The 20,576-nt window shown below is 38.2% G+C and overlaps 1 protein-coding gene across 4 annotated transcripts in view; it reads right to left on the reverse strand.

The window, feature by feature from the left end:
* The window catches only part of dnah6 (dynein axonemal heavy chain 6), a 229,123-nt gene that overhangs the window by 180,252 nt on the left and 28,295 nt on the right, over positions 1-20,576 (reverse strand). For all 4 annotated transcript variants that reach the window (XM_062974148.1, XM_062974146.1, XM_062974147.1 and 1 more), the window contains exons 15-24: positions 16,860-17,012; positions 15,752-16,003; positions 15,100-15,228; positions 13,714-13,827; positions 8,721-8,864; positions 5,627-5,839; positions 4,971-5,063; positions 2,876-2,995; positions 2,038-2,218; positions 960-1,056 (exon numbers count right to left, since the gene is read on the reverse strand). In XM_062974148.1, the coding sequence (XP_062830218.1) occupies positions 960-1,056; positions 2,038-2,218; positions 2,876-2,995; positions 4,971-5,063; positions 5,627-5,839; positions 8,721-8,864; positions 13,714-13,827; positions 15,100-15,228; positions 15,752-16,003; positions 16,860-17,012 (1,496 nt within the window). The remainder of the gene's footprint in view (positions 1-959; positions 1,057-2,037; positions 2,219-2,875; positions 2,996-4,970; positions 5,064-5,626; positions 5,840-8,720; positions 8,865-13,713; positions 13,828-15,099; positions 15,229-15,751; positions 16,004-16,859; positions 17,013-20,576) is intronic.

Consider the following 20,576-nt stretch of genomic DNA (forward strand, 5'->3'; position numbering starts at 1 on the left):
AACTATGGTTCTTCAAGTGGTCACACAAATAGCCTGCATAGATACTCCATTGTGCCAGAGCGGATACTCCACCTGGAAAATTCTAGAGCTAAGTAACTTGGTGGGATACCCCTCCCTCTCCGACCTACCAGACATGTTCCAACTTGCAAAGCTACTGTTCCCTCATTTTCAATATTTGACACAAAATATACGATATCTGAAAGAATTGAGATAAGGCAGATTTGTGGGAGGACACACATGGCCACTTAAAGGATCATAGTTAATGTAAGCAAGCTGTTCTTCTTTGTGATCTCTGTGCCTCACACAAATGTGTGATTTAAGCTTGCCAACAGACAGTAAATCAGTTCATTACAAGACAGAGGAAAAATAGCACAATCAAAATCAACATTTTCCCTGGATCTGCAGTCTAGTGTATAATGAATGAAGGTGAATGGATGTCCATAGAGTGGCTTTGCAAAGGATAAATAATGATATTCCAAGTAGCAATGCTGCCAACAAAGCTACAGCTGTCGTTGAACATGCATGTAAGACTTTAGGAACGAATTGCTTAAGACGTTTAGAAGCCAGAGAGATTAATGTAAACAAGATGGAATGGAGGGATGAAAGAAGGAACTCAGATGCAAAATGATATTTTTAAAATTATGAGAGATGAATATACAATAAAAAGATCAGCGATTAGAAGAATGAAGAGAAAGAGCAAACATTCAAAGACAAAGTGGGGCAGCTACTTAATGGAGACTTCCCCCTCCCCCCCAAACTGACGTTGCTCTGATGGCGGACAGTAGCTTGATGGGCGGAACATGTGCAGTAGGCAGGAGGGTAAGGGGGTGTCCTGCTAAACTAGTCAGCTCTAGAACTTTCTGGAATGCAATCTCTGTAAAAGGCAAGCCCCATTTGTGTGAATCACAGAGATCATGAAGAAGGTGGCTTAATGATCTTCTCAGGCATTTTTAACTCACCTAGGGAAGATAACTCTTTTGGACTCCAGGTAGGCCTCCAGGCATTTCTGAATTTGATCAAGAAGGGCATTATTATTCTGAAAGGTTTCTAAAAGACCTATGTCAGAGAATAAAATTGATTAATAAAGTTGCAGAGCAAAAAATACATGCGTATGTGAACACATGTACTAAGGGATAAAAAAAGACAATTAAGATGGTTAGCAAAGTATACCGCCAAAGTTATGTCCCATACTTGGAGTCTTCCTGAAAGATCAAAACTATACACTATAAGACACAACAGGCATAGAAAAGTTCTTGGATCAGAGCAATCATGCCTACCTAGACAAACAAAGCAATTTCTCACTCAACAAAAAGCTCAACTCACATTAATATGGGAAGATTCTAGTTCAGGGATCCTCAAACTTTTCAAACAGAGGGCGGTTCACAGTCCCTCAGACTGTTGTGTGGGTCAGAATATAGTTTGGGGAAAAAATGAATGAATTCCTATGCACACTGTACATATCTTATAGTGCAAAAAAAAATGAAAGAACAATACAATATTTAAAATGAAGAACAATTGAACCAACATAAAGGGAAGAGTGGGCCTGCTTTTGGCTGATGAGATAGTCACATTAATTAGGACTGTTGTTGTGGGCCTTTAAGTTGCTTCAAATTTAGGGGAACCCTAAGTCTAAAATTTAGGGCGGAATCAGGTAAATGACCTTGGAGGGCTGCATCTGGCCCATAGGCCTTAGTTTGGGGACCCCTATTCTAGTTTGTACATGATGGGAGACTGCAATCACAGAATTGATATTGTGGTGGGGCTATAGAAAAGTATGAGAGAAAGCAGGAAAAATTATATCCTGGAGAAAATACCGGGAATAAAACACACAATGGAATCAATACATTAACTAGCAATCAAAATGAGGTTAAAAATAAGAAAATTTGATAGTTGTGCTATCTAAGACAAAGCAGGCTGCAAGCAGAGCAGTACAGACATCCTTTTGTCATACTAGTAAGGATGCAGGATGTGTCTTTTTTTGGTGGATGTGTCATATTTTCATGCAAAACCCCACATATTTCAGGGATATGCATTTACCAGGCTGAGTAGCTGCTCGAAGTGCATTGGGGAGCCGATTAACTTTTCTCATAGCTTCCTTCCAGGATTTGTCCACCTGCAAGAACATTTTGGCTTCTGCGGGCAGCTGTCGCTGAATATCAGGAGCACTGAAAATACTTTCTAGATACAGCCAGTTTCTCTGGCAAGTCAGCCATTCTTCCTAAAATCAATCAATCAAACAAAATGTTCAGGGAAAGCCAGGAAGCTAGTTTACTTCTTTAAAAACACCCAATTATATTGTTTATTGTTTATTACTGTAATTTAAAACTAATCTTGACAAAAAACATTGTCTTTTCTAGACTTGGAAGTATAAACACATAGACAATTTTACTGAAGTATTCCGGAATATATAAAATGAAGTAGCCAATGCTTATTCTTGGATTAATGGGACCCCTTAGTTATTTCTCTCAAATTGAAAGTTTAAAAAACAACTTCAAGATGAGTGAAAACTTGCACTGCTGCTAAGTAAGATAATCTGCAACCAGAACAAAATAATAATAATAATAACAACAACAACAACAACAACAACAACAACAACAACTTTATTCTTGTATCCCACCACCATCTGCCCCATCTGACTTGGGGCAGTTTACACAAGGCACAAGGTGCCTAAAAATCAGAACATGAAATAAAACACAATATAAAATACAATTGAATAAAACATAAAAGCATGTAAACAACAACATAAAACTCAGAATATAACAGAATTATAATGGTTAACAACTATTTAAGTCAAGTTAGGTTATGTCTTCTAGGTTTTCTCTCATTTAAAATAAACACTATGACAAAAAGAATACATTCATAATGCAGTACTTACTAATGTCTGACTGAACAAAGAGAGCTGCTTCTGCCACTCATCAACCCGTGCCTTGAGAGGACCTACATACCGTGAAGAGGCAATTGTTGCTACGTTAATACTGCTGTCATCTAGAATGACCTTGAAGAAAAAGGTAAAAGAGCATTAAGAGATTTGATGAGTTTCCAAGAAAAAATAATACACAGATTAATGTATGTGTATGTGTATAAAGAAATACAGGGTGCTTCAAAAAGATGGACCAGATTTGAAATTGATATATCTCTGCAACCACAACCCCCCATGAATGAAACTCTTTCCCTTTGTAAGGCTGGGGCATTGAGTTTCAAATGATTACTGCTAGAGGCCTCTCCCAGCACATAAACAGCCTCAAGTCTCAGTCATTTGCAAGATGGCGATCCTGCACAAGGAGTTTTGTGTTCAACTATCACCTTAATGTTATCCCAACAACAGGTGGAGGGCACTTATAAAATGGTCAGTAAAACTGGATAACTCATTAAACAGATTGTTACTTTTAGTGTAATTATAGTATGTTGCTATTATGAAATATACTGCTTTGAAATTGGGTCATTCGTTTTGAAACACATACATTTTTAGTTGAGGAAATGTTACTGAATCTATTATTAGTTCTACCTAAAAATGACCCATTGAGGGGATGAATTAATGTTGTAAATGAATTAATGTTGTAAATTAATGTGGATGTTTGTTTAGATTTTATGTTATTATATAATTTCGTTTGACTATGTGTAGTTTAATTTATTGATGTTAGGTTTAATTTACCGATGTTAGGCTTTAATTTGATGTTAGGTTTTAATGTTATTTTCATATGTGGGATTTCTCTGGGATTTTATTTCTTTGTTTTAGGAGGCATTGAATGCTTGCCGTTGTATCTTGGAATCCGCCCTGAGTCTCCTTGGGGAGATAGGGTGGAATGCAAATAATGTTTTATTATGATTATGATTGAAATTAGTTGTGTATATCTGGTTTTGATTATCTCAATTGTCTATTCTGGGAAGCAATAATGATAGGTTTGCCCCACCGGCATCTTGGGCTAGCTACCAATTAAACATTTTTCTGTTTAATAGATTTAAAAGCTTATTATTATAATCAATAAACAGTTTAAAATTATCTGAGTTATTTATATATTACTAAAGCTTTGATAAGTACTTTTTAAAACACATTTAGGTATATAATGTAGTTTTGCTTTATTCTTAGAAGTAACCCATATTCCTAGGCTTGTTGTGGTTGTTGCTGCTGTGTTCACATTGTTTCCAACCTATAGCCACCTTAACACAACTGTATGATTTCTTCAGCAAGATTTGCTCAGAAATTATTTTCTTCCCATCAGTTGTTTTAACTATCCAGCTTTCACAATCATACATATTTATTTATTTATTTATTTATTTCCGGTATTGCTACCCCCCCCCCCTTCTCCCCTGGGGGACTGAAAATACAATTGAAAATATAATGGTATGGATAATTCTGAATATGATACATAATATCTTTACAGAACATTATCGTCACTTAAAATGTAAAATAAGAAGCTAACCAAAATGTGAATATATACATATAAGAATTCCTGTAATTTGCTTATGAAAATGGACCACTACAACAATTCTGTAAAGCTACATACCCTGTTTCCCCTAAAATAAGACATCCCCAGAAAATAAGACCTAGTAGAGGTTTTGCTGAATTACTAAATATAAGGCATCCCCCGAAAGTAAGACCTAGCAAAGGTTTTGTTTGGAAGCATGCCTGCTGAACAGAACACCAGAGCATGCAGGATCGGTAAATGTACGTACCATAGAGTGTTGTACATGGAAATAATGGTAGTAACAGGAAATTCTTGATAGGATTTCACAGTTTGCCTCATCATGCTGGTTTGTAATGACAACTACTGTACAGTATATAATAAATGTTCATTTTTTGTTCAACAATAAATGTGAATAATTCTTCATGAAAAAATAAGACATCCCCTGAAAATAAGACCTAGCGCATCTTTGGGAGCAAAAATTAATATAAGACACCGTCTTATTTTCAGGGAAACACGGTACTTTTATTAGAAGCAGTCTATTCAATATTTAAAGCAATTCCTAACCTGAATTTCATCTGTGCCACCAAGGATAAAAACATCTTTTGCATCACGGTGGGGAAGGACAATAAATTCTGTTGTTTTCCATGCATCTTCCACCTGGTGGCAAAAACTCAGTCTTTCAACACTTGCATGAAAAACTAAAATCATATCTAAAAAGCGGAAATGCGCATGAACACAAATATCAGTTAACATTTACTATTACAGTAGAGTCTTGCTTATCCAACGAAAACGGGCCGGCAGAACGTTGGATAAGCGAATATGTTGGATAATAAGGAGAGATTAAGGAAAAGCCTATTAAACATCAAATTAGGTTATGATTTTACAAATTAAGCATCAAAACATGTTATACAACAACTTTGACAGAAAAAGTAGTTCAACACACAGTAATGCTATGTAGTAATTACGAATTTAGCACCAAAATATCACGATGTATTGAAAACATTGACTACAAAAATGTGTTGGATAATCCAGAACGTTGGATAAGTGAGACTCTACTGTATTAGCAAAGCAGACTTTCAAACAATAAATATTTTTAATCTTTTCTAAAGAAATATTAGTCCATCTTCATCTTTTGCATTTTTTATCAAAGCTTGTTAGTGTCTAGTGAATTCAGTAAGTGTCCTTAGAACAGAACCTTATTTGCACCAATCAAGAAGTACCTTTTTGAGAATTGCTTCCAGGGATGCTTCTCCTGAAGCTTGTCCAGAAACATCTTGAATCTCCTGAGAGTAGTCAAAAGCATTGATATCCACAAGTCTCTCTAAGGTTAATGGGTTCTCCACGTCAATTAACTGTGCACCAACTATTTGTTCCATAATTGCCCAATGCCTGGGTTTTAAACAGGGATTTCTAAGATCTGTGATAACAGGAAGCTGAAAAAGTAAGATATATATATATATATATATATATATATATATATATATATATATAAAATAAGCAATTAAATGAAAATTTTAAAATGAGCGCAGCTTGTCAATAAACTAACTATTATTTATAAGTCCCTTTTGGCAGTTTTTGCATTATTATATACATTAATTATTCTGTAAAACTCCTGATCTACAAGCAAGATGTGAAGACAAAGAGACTATAACAGGACTATAGCATGGATAAGGAAGTTCCTAAACTCTGAACAGACTCTGCCTTACACGGGCAGTTCATCATCCCATGACGCCATTTGCATCCTGCTACCCATTTGCCTCCCTCATTCACCTTGGTAAGAGGGTTCAAAATAGTAAATGAGAACCAGTTTTTACAGTCATAAAAACTGCCTACCTCCCAAGGACTTTATCAAACCAACTTTTATTTATTTATTTACAGTATTTATATTCCGCCCTTCTCACCCCGAAGGGGACTCAGGGTGGATTACAATGAACACATATATGGCAAACATTCAATGCCAACAGACAAACAACATATATAGACAGACACAGAGGCATTTAACATTTTTTTCCAGCTTCATGATTCCGGCCACAGGGAGAGCTGTTGCTTCACTGTCCAGTAGTGGCTGTACTTCCTCATTCCATTCCTCGTGTTTTGCTGGCAGTTTTATGATGTTGTAAATTAGTTAAATTAGCCTCCCGCATAAAGCCTACCTAAATTTCCCTAATTGACAGATGCAACTGTCTTTCGGGGCTGCATAGGTCAACAGCAAGCCAGGCTATTTAATGGTCGGGGGCTTAACCCGACCCGGCCTTCGAACTCATGACCTCTCGGTCAGTAGTGATTTATTGCAGCTGGTTACTAGCCAGCTGTGCCACAACTTGCCTGCTATTCCTCTACAGTTGCTTTAGTGTAGATAGTAGAAACATACCATGTGTAAAAACAGTAATTTTTGCACTAATTCATATTTAACTCAACTGCAGTCTTTGAAATGTAATAAATTATATATTTTATGCATCCTGAAAACAGATCTAATGAAATCAAAAGAGACTAAACTAGTAATGGCCAGAGTCTCATCTATTTCAGTAGACCTAAAACAAGCATAGCCAAGTCTAGATATCATCCAAAGATGAGATATAGCAGCCCAGGAAAGTCTATCACTAATTAATAATTTACAGTCTAGAGATGATATGGTCATTTTATTTTAAAATGTCAAGTCAAAAATATATAAATCCATGCTCTTGTAGCTTTAATGTCCAAAACATGGAGAAGACAAGGCACCATTATATTTTGTCACAACAGATAAATATAGCTGTCTTCCGTTATCTCTCAAATTCATATTTCTAGATGCAGCTGTCAAAACAACTCTTGCCCCTCAAGTGAAGAAGAGGAGTTGCACTTCTCTGCCTTCTCACTTTTAAAATTAAGAGGGCCTCATTAATTATTATATTTGTATATGTGCAGGCGCTTAAGCACAAAAATATTAATATAAATATTTCATCCTTCACCATTCAGAACTTTTTGGCGTGATTTTTGCATACTCTACCTTACACAAAAATATTATCAGAGACAGGTTATTGCTCAAATGATCATGATCTAACTGCAACTACATAATGGAAGGAAAGTGGAGGATGGAGCAAGGATAAAAGAATACTTTCTATTAAAAACAGGTTCCTGATGGGCATGGTACCAAACCAAGAAGAAAAACAGAACAATTCCTGAAGGTTTTGCCTTTCTGCCTGTTTTCTAAACACTGTGAGAAATAAGTACGCTTTGTCTTCATCTGCCCCCTGTACCTAACATAAGCGCCCTCCCTTGAGAACTTTGGTCCAATGAGAAGGAAGTGCCCTGCCTCCCTTTAGCCAATGGGAGAGCCGCGGGGAGACATTCTCTCCCTCTCTTTTGCCTTTCAAAGCGGCATCACTTTGCACTTGCAATTGCAGCAGTAGAAGGAGCGACCTCTTATTTTCCCTTTTCAGAGGAGCTGAGGTGTAAGCTGAAGCCTGCTGGTGGAATAAAGGGGCCTGTGGGCATTTCAGAGTAGCCGGATTAAAATAGGTACGAGGGAGAAGGGGAGGAAGATAAGGTCACAAAGGGAGAGGAAACCGTCCCGTTGCTGCCTTGCTTTGCCTCTCCCCCATCCCTTGCACTGGGAAGCCTTCTCTTTCTGCCGCCGCTCCAGCCTGAGTGGCCGGCTTGCAAGGGGGAGAAAGGCCACTTAACTAGAATAATATTTAGATATTAAAATAAAAATAGTGCCGCTGCTTCGCGGATTTTCACTTATCACAGGTGGTCGTAGAACGTAACCCTCACAATAAGTAAGGGAACACTGTATTGGGGAACCTAGACAGAGGGAACTGAAGCAAAGGAGAGGAAAGGTAGAGCCAAAACTTCACAGTAACCAAGGCTTTTTCCCCCCAAGGGGAAAATGCAACAATAGTGATAAGGAGCTTCTTGAAAATTGCTGATTGTGACAGTATGTATGGGCCTGTGCTTGTCTGTTTTAATTCTAATCAGAAGCACATCCCCCAATTCTCCATTAATGCAACTTAGAGACTCCCGAACAGTCAGGACAGAAGAGCTTTCCGTTCCTTTGGCCCCATGTAACTATAAAACAATACTGTATGACAATCAATATAATCTCTGCTACATTTTGGATCACCTGATTATGAGGAAAATGCTATGCATAAATGTTTCTTTTACCATGCATCAGTAATTATGTCTTTACATGCAAGAACAAAATTGAGAATTTACATTACTCACTAGTAGTGGGAAACAACTGGATTTTTTTTTCATTTGAATCTGATTCTTGAAAACATTCAAAATTATTTTCCCTTCAAAACATATATTTAGTCTCCAGGCAATCATGTGTACCTTTTCTTTCATTCTTTCCACCTTCTCCTTGAGATGTGGCACCACATTATTAGGTGGCAAACCTTTTTCCAACTGATTCACAAATTTAGCATACTTGGAGACTTGAGAATTCAACGTTTCAGGATCCAAGCTATCAAATTTACACTGTGGAAAAGAAATAGACAAAAGTGTTCTGTTTATGAGAAAGGCCAGACATATTATTTATTTATTTATTTATTTATTTACGAAATTTTTACCCCGCCTGTCTCACCCCAGAGGGGACTCAAGGCAGCTTTACATACAAGTAATGAATTTAAAACATAATGTACACTTAAATAATTATTAAATAAATAAATAAATATTAAAACAGAAATTAATAGTACATTAAAAACAATTAAAACATTTTAAAACAATATAATTCAGAGTTTAACATGTAATCCACGAGTGTAATTCTGGCTGTTCCAATGGTCGTTGCACATTCTTCCAAGCCAATCTATTGCGCTAGTTCTCTAAAGGCTTGGTCACAAAGCCACATTTTCACTCTCTTGCGGAAGGTCAGGAGGGAGGGGGTTAATCTAATATCCCTGGGTCGGGATTTCCATAGCTGAGGGGCCACCACTGAGAAGGTCCTGTCTCTCGTCTCCGCCAATCGTGCCTGCGAGGAATGTGGGATCCAAGGCAGGACCTCCTCAGATGATCTTAAACTCCACGGTGGTTCATAGAGGGAGATATGTTCAGACAGATATGCTGGGCCAGAACCGTTTAGGGCTTTGTAGGCTAAAGCCAGCACTTTGAATTGTGCTCGGTAGCAGATTGGCAGACAGTGGAGCTGACACAACAAGGGGTTGTATGTTCCCTGTATGCCGCTCCAGTGAGCAATCTGGCTGCCACCCATTGGACCATTTGTAGCTTCCAAACAGTCTTCACAGGCAGCCCCACGTAGAGCGCATTGCAGTAGTCCATTTGGGATGTAACCAGAGCGTGGACTACCATGGCCAGGTCTGATTTCTGATGATATGAGAATATAGGTCATTCTCATATCATGAGAAGACATTGTATTATATTTATTGTAGCTGCCTTGAATCCCTATATTGGGAGACAGGTAATAAATAAATAAATAAACAAATAAATAAATGGTTATTGTTTTACAAGGTTTATGAGTTACCTTAATGGGCTTCATAGGCTCCCTAAAAGTGACTTATAATTTTATATGAACAATTTTACCCTATTTCCTGATGATAATAACTACATTTTAACTTGGGACAAAGACTTTATAAACATATAAAATTGCTTGTGACAAACTGGACAAAATTCTATTGAGCGTCCTACCTCATTAAAAAAATTATTAAAATACTGTAGATATTATAGTACATGTAAACATATAACTTTTTTAAAAAAAAATGAGGATACAAAAAATATTGCTAATTAAATATATTGGACAATTAAAAAAACACATGTTTTAGATAAAGGAATCGCTCTAAATTATTTATTTATTTATTTATTTATTATTTATTTCCATCATTTATATGCCGCCCTTCTCACCCGAAGGGACTCAGGGCGGCTCACAATACAGTAGAAAAATAAAACATAGCAATTAAAACAAACAATTTAAAACAATCCAATAAATACATTTAAAACAGTATAATAAAATAATTAATCCATTCGTCCACATAAACCTTGCACGTAAACCTTAGTCCGGACCGAGTTAAAGCCATCATAATTCATTCATTAAACGCTTGTTCGCAAAGCCAGGTCTTTACCTTTTTTCTGAAACTCAGAAGGGATGGAGCCTGCCGGATGTCACTTGGGAGGGAGTTCCACAGCCGAGGAGCCACCACCGAGAAGGCCCTGTCCCTTGTTCCCACCAGCTGCACTTGTGAGGCAGGTGGGACCGAGAGCAGGGCCTCCCCAGACGATCTTAAAGTTCTCATGGGCTCATAGGAGGAGATACGTTCGGATAGGTAAGTTGGACCGGAACCGTTTAGGGCTTTGTAGGCCAAAACCAGCACTTTGAATTGGGCTCGGTAGCATATTGGCAGCCAGTGGACCTGACGCAACAGAGGAGTGGTGTGCTCCCTGTACGCCGCTCCAGTTATAAGCCTGGCTGCCGCTCGTTGTACTAATTGAAGCTTCCGGGCCGTCTTCAAAGGCAGCCCCACATAGAGCGCGTTGCAGTAGTCCAAACGAGCTGTAACCAGAGCGTGGACCACCGTGGCCAAGTCAGACCTCCCAAGGAACGGGCGCAGCTGGCGCACAAGTCTGAGTTGTCCAAAGGCTCCCCTGGCCACCGCCGAGACCTGGGGTTCCAGGCTCAGCAATGAGTCCAGGAGAACCCCCAGACTGCGACCCCGTCCAACACAGGCTATAACCCTATTCCCTGTTCAGCCTTACGACTGACCAGGAGGACCTCTGTCTTGTCTGGATTCAATTTCAATTTGTTAGCCCTCATCCAGTCCGACACAGCGGCCAGACACCGGTTCAGGACCTGGACAGCCTCCTTAGTGACAGGTGGGAAGGAGTGACAGAGCTGGACATCATCTGCGTACAGATGACACCGCACCCCGAAACTCTGGATGATCTCTCCCAGCGGCTTCATGTATATGTTGAACAACATGGGGGACAGTACTGACCCCTGCGGGACCCCACAAGTCAATGGTTGTGGGGCCGAGCAGGTGTCCCCCAAGGACACCATCTGGGACCGACCCTCCAGGAAGGACCGGAGCCACTGCAGAACAGTACCTCCAAGCCCCATCCCGGCAAGGCGCCCCAGAAGGATACCGTGATTGACGGTATCGAAGGCCGCTGAGAGGTCCAGCAGAACCAGCAGGGACACACTCCCCTGTCCAGTTCCCGGCGTAGATCATTGACTAAGGTGACCAATATCATGAAAGACAGTTCTGGGTAAAATCTATTTAAGTCTCTCCAGAGAGTCAACAGTTTTTATATGTGCTCCAGCATGCCCTCCAAAAGTTTGGGGAATTCTTTAGAGCAAAAATGGGCAAGGGCAAGGAGTTCAGAGAGAAGGAAAAAGTTGCTGCGCTGTCAGACCACCACTTGTGTAAGTCTAGATTTTGTCCTTAGAAAGAATACATGCATGATTCCTATGTGCACTTCAAGTATACATTGCAGATACTGGCTGTTGATACAGTAGAGTCTCACTTATCCAACAGTCGCTTATCCAACGTTCTGGATTATCCAACACATTTTTGTAGTCAATGTTTTCAATATATTGTGATATTTTGGTGCTAAATTCATAAATACAGTAATTACTACATAGCATTACTACGTATTGAACTACTTTTTCTGTCGAATTTGTTGTGTAACATGATGTTTTGGTGCTTAATTTGTAAAATCATAACCTAATTTGATGTTTAATAGGCTTCTCCTTAACCTGTCCTTGTTATCCAACGTATTCGCTTATCCGACGTTCTGCCGGCCCGTTTATGTTGGATAAGTGAGACTCTACTGTAAATAAGTAGGGTTACCATTGAGAATGCCGAACATATAAAGGCTTGAAATGGTGGGCTTTCCGACTTATTTTGTTTACTGCAAAACATTAGTTTAAAGCTAAATGTCAAGGCAATAGCATGGAAATACATTGCACGGACTACTTGTTGTTTGTATTAAAGAGAAGTTCATGAGAACTCAATTGTTATTCTGCCTTTGAGATTTTATGAGGCTTGTCATTTATGACCTTTTCTCAACTTTCATGTAGTAGTTGAGGGAAGCAAAAAAAAAAATAGTAAAAAGTTACTCTCTTAGAGCCAACACATAATGTCATCATCATCATTGGTGAGCACTTGTGTCCGAGTATGACTGTTCTCTATGGTCTTGGCGGTGGGTCTGTAGGTGATTTGCAGAGACCTGTTCTTGAACTTCGTGTTCTTCCGCAGTGAAGACATTGATTTCCAGGTGGAAGGTGGTCACAGTAAGGGTTGGCTTGATGTTCTTTCCTATTAGCACGTTTCTCCTTTTCACCCTCCATTCATGTCTCGAATTCCACAGTAGTGGTGGCCACAGCTGACCTCCAGTTAGAATGCTCAAGGGCCACAGCTTCCTAGTTCTCTGTGTCTATGCCAATTTTCAAGATTGGCTTAAAGCCCATCTTTAAAAAAAATTCCTGCCCACCAACATTCCATTTTCCATTCTTGAGTTGGGAGTATAATAACTGCTTTGGGAGACGGTGATCGGGCATTTGGACAACGTGGTCAGTCCAGCAAAGTTTCAATGATGGTGGTCTTTGCTTCTTCCAGCACACTGACATTTGTCCTTCTGTTTTCCCAAGAGATTTGCAGGATTTTCCGTAGACAACGCTGATGGAATCATTCCAGAAGTTGAGTGTGACATTTGTAGATGGTACACATTTCACAGGGTATAACAGGGTTGGGAGGGCAATAGCTTTATAAACAAGCATTTTGGTATCCCTACAAATGTCTCGATCCTCAAGCACTCTCTGCCTCAATTCAAAAAATGCTGAACTCACAGAGCTCAGGCAGTGTTGTATTTCAGTGTCAATGTTGACTTTTGTGGAGAGGTGGCTGCCAAGGTAGAGGAAATGGTCAACATTTTCAAACATTACACCATTAAGCTTTATTTCCGGTATTGCAGAGGGATTGGTTGGTGCCTGCTGAAAGAGTACTTTGGTTTTCTCAATGTTCAATGAGAGGTCAAGCTTTTCGTATGCTTCTGCAAAGGTGTTTACAGTGGCTTGTAGGTTTTCTTCTGAATGAGAACAGATGAGAACAGATTATTCCATCAGCATATTGGAGTTCTCTAACAGATGTTGTTGTGACCTTGGTTTTGGCTTTCAGTCTGCTGAGGTCAAATAGCTTGCCATCCGTCCAATAGATGATTTCCAGACCAGTGAGTAGCTTCCCATCAACAAGGTGCAGTATCATAGTGATGAAGATACATAATGTATCTCTTTATAAAAATAAACATACATATTTAATACCATAATTGTACTTCTGACGCTTCCAGATACATAATTTAAAGAATAATACAATTAATTTACCTCCATCCAATCTTCTTCAAGTATTGCCCATTCACAAAGAGAATCCCATAATAGTTGTTTCAATTTTAACTCTGCACAAACTTCCTCCAGCGCCTCGAATTTTGTTACTTCCACCTTTCAGGGAAAAACAAGATACTGTGATTTTATTTTCTGAGACTTTATATTACAAAATAAGCGATAGTTTGACTATCCAGGGCCAGGTGAAGTACATCCAGGGGTATTAAAAGAATTGGCAGGGGTTATTTCTGAACCTATAGCAAACCTTTCTGAGAATTCTTGGAGAGCAGAAGTCCCAACAGACTGAAAGAAAGCAAATGCTGCCACCATATTTAAAATGAAGATCCAAACAATTACCGCCCAAGTTAGTCTGATATCAATATTAGGAAAGATTCCGGAGAGATCATCAACCATCATACAGTTAACTGTTTCAAAATACTGTTACATATAAGAAATTGTGTATAAATTATTACATTTATCTGTCTTGCTGATGCCTTGTTGCAACAGCTCCACTGGACATTTGCTTGTTCCTGGACAAAATTCAAAGTAATGTTATGACAAAGCCCTATAAAACATGAATCAAGGCTATCTAGAGGGCCATTATCTCTTGTATGAACCTGTTCAGGAGATGCTCTTATCCCAGGCACATCTGGTGGGAATTAGGGAGAGAATTTTCTCTGTGGCTCTGTTCAGATAATGTGGTCAATCAAATCTGGTTGATTACGACAGATTTAAACCTGGTTGATTACGACAGATTTAAACCCGATTCAGATTTGACACAATTTCGAATTATATGTATTTACCTGTACAGTTGGAATATATAGGAAGAAGTCCTTACATCAATAGCCAAAAATGTTCCAGTTCTGGCAGGCTTTCAGCAATTGTCTATTATGTGCTTTTTAATGGTGTGCTGTTCTGTTGATTTTGATAGTCTTATATTTTCATTCATTTGAAATGGTTTTCACAACATAAATTCTTTAATTGTTTTTTTTTAATAATGCAAATGCAAACATATTTACTGAGGTTTTCATGCGTTCTTCATTTCTACTGGAGAATTTGAATAATGTAAGTTGTCTCTATTCGCAATAGTAGGAGAAAGGTGGGACACAAATATAACTAAAAAGGATGAGTAGAAGGAGTCAGATGAGGGAATATGATGGTATCCCCTCTTTTCCAACTTCATTCTCTCAATAACCTTGTGAAATTAAGTTAAGATTGGCCAGACCTTTGAAGAACAGGGTAGAGACTTGAACCTGGGCCTGCCAATCCTTGCTCAACACTCAAACTACTACACCACACCAACTGTCCACTAATAATTTGTGATGTACTTGATTTGTATAAATTGCAAGGCAGAATATGAAAAAAAACCTACTGCTCTAAACAAATTACCTTAAAGTTTTTCTGGTATGACTTATACTGGAATGCACGTTTCTGTAGCTCATCCAGAATGCTTTGCAGCTCTGCTAAAACCTGTCTCACTCTGTCTTGATCAGCATCTATATCCAAAATCTGAGGATCCTATTAAAGCCAAAAAAATTGTTTTTATGTGTAGTATATTTAAATTAACAAAATTAAAGGAAGTAGAGTAAAAGTGAATCTAATGTGCAACACAATACTTATCAAATATGTTCCCTGGATTTAAAAATATGTATCATTTTTATCTCTACCACCAGGAGCACTAAATCACACAACTTTTTAAAGCAAATAATTCTAAAGCAGAACTCTGCAACTGTCTGTTGTGATATTACCAGGGATGTCAAACCCATTTTCATGGAGGGTCATATCAGTCTTATGGTTGCCTTCAAAGGGCCACTAAATCCATGGACAGAGAATTTGAGGATACAGAGGGTCAGCTACATATGGTTGTCTGTGTTCTTTTTTTTTTTTACCCAGTTGAGGATCTCAGGTGTCACTGAACAATAACTCCCATCACTTCTGATTATTTACTGAGTAGCTATTGGTGACCATCATTATGTGGTATGTAAGGAATTCATAAAACTAGTTCTACAGAACATCATCTGAAAAACTATTATTTGTATACCTGAGCTTCACGTTTAACTAGTTTAACTTCTTCATTCAGTTCATGAATGTCAAGGTCTAAAAGTTGACAGAATCTAAAAATGCTAGCATCTCTTTCGCCCACAGCTTTGTCAATTGCATTGCGAACAGCAATAATGGATGGTTTGAGACTTGAAAACAAAGCCAGATCTTCAGGAGGAGCTGGTACTGTATATTGTTCAATCAGCCGATACATCTGTGTTACTATTTTTGATTCGTCTTCAAGAGTTTCAATCTGGGGAAGAAATAAATTATTTTTCATTTTGTTTTAAAACTATACATTCACGAGTAATTTAAAACTATCAATGGAAATTCCAAATGGCTATAAGACATAATATTAAATGTAGGAATAAAAGCTGGCATGCAAATTTGTTCCAGATTCTTTGACCTGGCTCAAGATATGCATCTTTTACCTATCTATCTATCTATCTATCTATCTATCTATCTATCTATCTATCCATCCATTCATCTATGGAAGTCTCGTGATAAGATGTCCCTGGGGAGAGGGGGTGGGATATAAATAACCATTATTATTATTATTATTATTATTATTATTATTATTATTATTATTATTATTATTAAGGTGTCCAATGGCCTAAAGAAAATTAAGCCTGAATTCTCACAAGAAGTCCCACTGACTTAACTAAACCACTTTGGGTCTTGATTAGGAAAAACAATTAGAGTATAAATATTATAACATCAACAACATAAACATCATGACTCATTGAAAAACATCATGATGATTACTGAAATGTAATGTAGTAAGAAATGAGGGAGAATACAATACAGATGGATCGATTTGAAAAAGAGAAGCCATGGCCCGGGTTTGCAAGACCAAACTAGAATTCAAAGTTCACGACTAAGGATCTTTGAGGTCTCACATTCAAAGGGCTACCATAAGTCCAAGTCAAGTTGATGGCAAATAACAAAAAAGATGAATGTCAGGTCCCAACATTGCCAACAGCTGTGAGTTAAACAAATCAATCAAAATTCAGAAGAAAAACATATTGATGAAAGGACATGTTTTGCTTCCAATGAATGATACATATTTACTAAGTTGGTACACCTAACACACAACATATTGAACCTACCCTGTCTTGTATTTCATCAAGGAATGTCAAGCTAAACACATATTCTATAGTTGTAGTTGGTAGAAACTCAAGTTTAAATTTCGCATCATTTGCCTCAAGTAGAATGGCGGTCACTTTTTTCTTCGCAATTATAGGAAGCATTTCATTAATAACCTAAAATACAAAGGAAATAGAAGGTATTGACATCACTCGAAAAAAGAGAAAAACTTTTACTAAGGGGTGGTGTTTTTCGAAATATGAATTTCATATCACATATTAAACACAGAGTTTTGAAAAGCAGTTTTATTACAACTTCCAGAATCCCCCAGACAATATGGCCAATGAACATTATGGGAATGCAGGCCAGATAACTGCTGTTTCCAAGCACTGGTTAAATGCAGGATTTGTTATATTTAACAAAAAAAAAATTAAATAACTTCAATAGAGTAACCTTCTGCAAAGTAAGAGGTTAGACTCGCCATGAAAGTTCATACTGGGAGGGCATGAAGAGCCATTCACTCCATTTAATGCCAACCCATCCAGAAGAGTCCACATCCTTTTTCACTTATTGTTTTAGTACTTCCTTCCTCTTCAAATTATCTAGCCTAACCTGCACTAATATCCACTTGTGTATTTATATGTTTACATTTCCATAACTTATATTAATTTGTTCTTTTTTATATAATGAGCAGGTGTGGATTATCCCTCCTGCTATCCCAAAATGAACATTCACATTCTCAACCTCATGACAACATAGAGGATAAATTCCCTATGCCTGGGAAATCTCCAAGTCTTCAGAATTGGGTGGAAATTTATGGATTTATTTATTTAATGTTATTACTAATTGGAGTACCATTCTGCCAAACGCACCCAAGAACAACATGTCTCCCCTTTGCTTTCTATCAAAACCTTTTCTAATTCCCTATCTCCAAACAAATTTTTTCTCCCTTGAAAGGCAGATAAGCCAAATTGTTCTTGCATTACTGGTCCACCTCCAAATGGTGTAACAGGAACTTCTTTGCTGCTGCATTAATGCTTTTTTTTTTTCTGTAAGGGCCATGTAGTCATGACCAGTATCTGCTACATAATCTAATACTTTTCTAGCTCTGCCCAAAGCTTTGCTCAAACACTTTTCTAGCTCTGCTTTTTTTTTTCGTGTCAGGAGCAACCTGAGTTGCTTCTGGTGTGAGAGAATTGGCCGTCTGCAAGGACATTGCCCAGGGGATGCCCGGATGTTTTTACCATCCTTGTGGGAGGCTTCTCTCATGTCCCCGCATGGAGCTGGAGCTGATAGAGGGAGCTCATCCACGCTCTCCCCAGGTGGGATTTGAACCTGGCAGCCTTCAGGTCAGCAACCCAACCTTCAAGTCTGCTCAATCCTTTGTATCTGTTCTTGAATCCACAATACAGCCTCACAAGCAAACACTGAAATTGCTATTGATGATCTAATAGCTTCATGAGCTTTTTTCAGCACTGAATCCGTTCTCCTCTCCTCTATCTTTCTAATCCAGTGGTTCTCAACCTGTGGGTCCCCAGGTATTTTGGCCTACAACTCTCAGAAATCCCAGCCAGTTTACCAGCTATTTGAATTTCTGGGAGTGAAGGCCAAAACATCTGGGGACCTACAAGTTGAGAACCACTGCTCTGATCATTGTATCACACTCTCATGTGAGAATTGTTTTACAAAGAAGGGCTGCAATTGGGTCATCCTAATGTGAAACTTTGAGGAACTGCATCCTTCCTAACAAAGGAGTTAATAAAGCTTCAGACAATACCCTTAAAAACCTCATTGTGTTCAAAGAGGTTGTATAGTCTATTTTTATTTACTTTTTAAACATCTCAAGTCTTGGTATCTCTAGCTCCCTAGCTTCCTGTATTTTAAGTACTGGTGCTATTTTATCAATTAGCCATATCGTTAATACCTTCGATGCTCTCGCTACGAAAGAACATGCAGAATAAATCTGTACAGTCACCTATGGACCCACCACCAAGACCCTACACTTGGAAGGCAATCAGACTTGGCCATGAGGGATTGCCTATGATATGATGATATGATCTCTAACTCCATAGTTTCCTGTATTTTAAGTACTGGTGCTATTTTATCCATTTTAGACATATTGTTAATATCTGATTGACCATTCCTATGTAACTGATATAGCCCCAATGTTTGTAAGATACTTTTAAGCAGATTTAAAAATAAATAAATTTGAAACAGTCTATTTGCATTCATTTCCTTTCCCTCTTCTTTGCCAGTAGAATCAAAATCGTCTACCCCACTATCATATTCCATTTCCTCATGCCAACTATTGTTTACACAGTCCATTTCTTCTTGGGGAGATAGGGCGGGTTATAAATAAAGTGTTATTATTATTCCATATACTGCTCCTCATGGATATACACTCTTGGCTATTGTTTTAGATCTTTTCTGTCTAAACTCATCCTTGGTTTCTGCATTAGCAAATGTCTTTTTCTTATCAATTAATATATGATGTGTATACCTGTCACTATCCTATTTTTGTTGGATCAACCTTGTCTCTTAAATTCCGTAAGTAGTCAATTGTATCATTTTTAAAGTACAGTAGAGACTCACTTATCCAACATAAACGGGCCGGCAGAATGTTGGATAAGCGAATATGTTGGATAATAAGGAGAGATTAAGAAAAAGCCTATTAAACATCAAAATAGGTTATGATTTTACAAATTAAGCACCAAACATCATGTTATACAACAAATTCGACAGAAAAATTAGTTCATTATACATTGATGCTATGTAGTAATTGCTGTATTTACGAATTTAACACCAAAATATCACAATGCATTGAAATCACTGACTACAAAAATGTGTTGGATAATCCAGAATGTTGGATAAGTGAGTGTTGGATAAGTGAGACTCTACTGTATTCATAAAATTCATCCTGTTGAAAACTGTGACTGCCAGTTAAATGGGGAAAATTCATTGTATGATAGCTCATTTTAAAAAGGTAAAGGTTTCCCCTGACGTTAAATCCAGTCATGACCGACTCTGGGGTTGGTGCTCATCTCAATTTCTAAACCGAAGAGCCGGCGTTGTCCATAGACACCTCCAAGGTCATGTGCATGGAGCGCTGTTACCTTCCCGCCGGAACGGTGCCTATTGATCTATTCACATTTGCATGTTTTCGAACTGCTAGGTTGGCAGGAGCTGGGACTAACAGTGGGCACTCATTCTACTCCCGGGATTTGAACTTGGGACTTTTTGGTCCGCAAGTTCAGCAGCTCAGTGCTTTAACACACTGTGCCACTAGGGGCCCCATGATAGCTCATTAAATTAGGATGTTTAATTAATTAAAATCAAGCCTATTTTGATTGCTACTATAGGTCATTAGAATGCTCAATTCATTACTTATAGCTTCTTTTTTCATCTTGCTCAAATCTGTAGTTGTCAAATTATTCATTTTACAGAAGTCTGACTTTTTATTGGATTCTATACATTCCAGTCACATTGTACATGTGCTCCTCAGTTTCAGTATGCATCTGCCTCCACTGTCCAATATTAGATGGCTTATTATTATTATTATATTATTATATTATTATTATTATTATTATTATTATTAGAGAGGGCCTTCTCCGCTGTGGCCCCCCGCCTCTGGAACTCACTCCCGAGGGAGATTAGACAGGCCCCCACCCTCCTTGCCTTTCGAAAAAGCCTTAAAACCTGGCTTTTCCAGAGGGCCTTCGACGACTAATTTTTGGGGGTTG

This window comes from Anolis carolinensis, chromosome 2 (assembly GCF_035594765.1).
Source record: "Anolis carolinensis isolate JA03-04 chromosome 2, rAnoCar3.1.pri, whole genome shotgun sequence".
Classification (NCBI taxonomy): domain Eukaryota; kingdom Metazoa; phylum Chordata; class Lepidosauria; order Squamata; family Dactyloidae; genus Anolis; species Anolis carolinensis.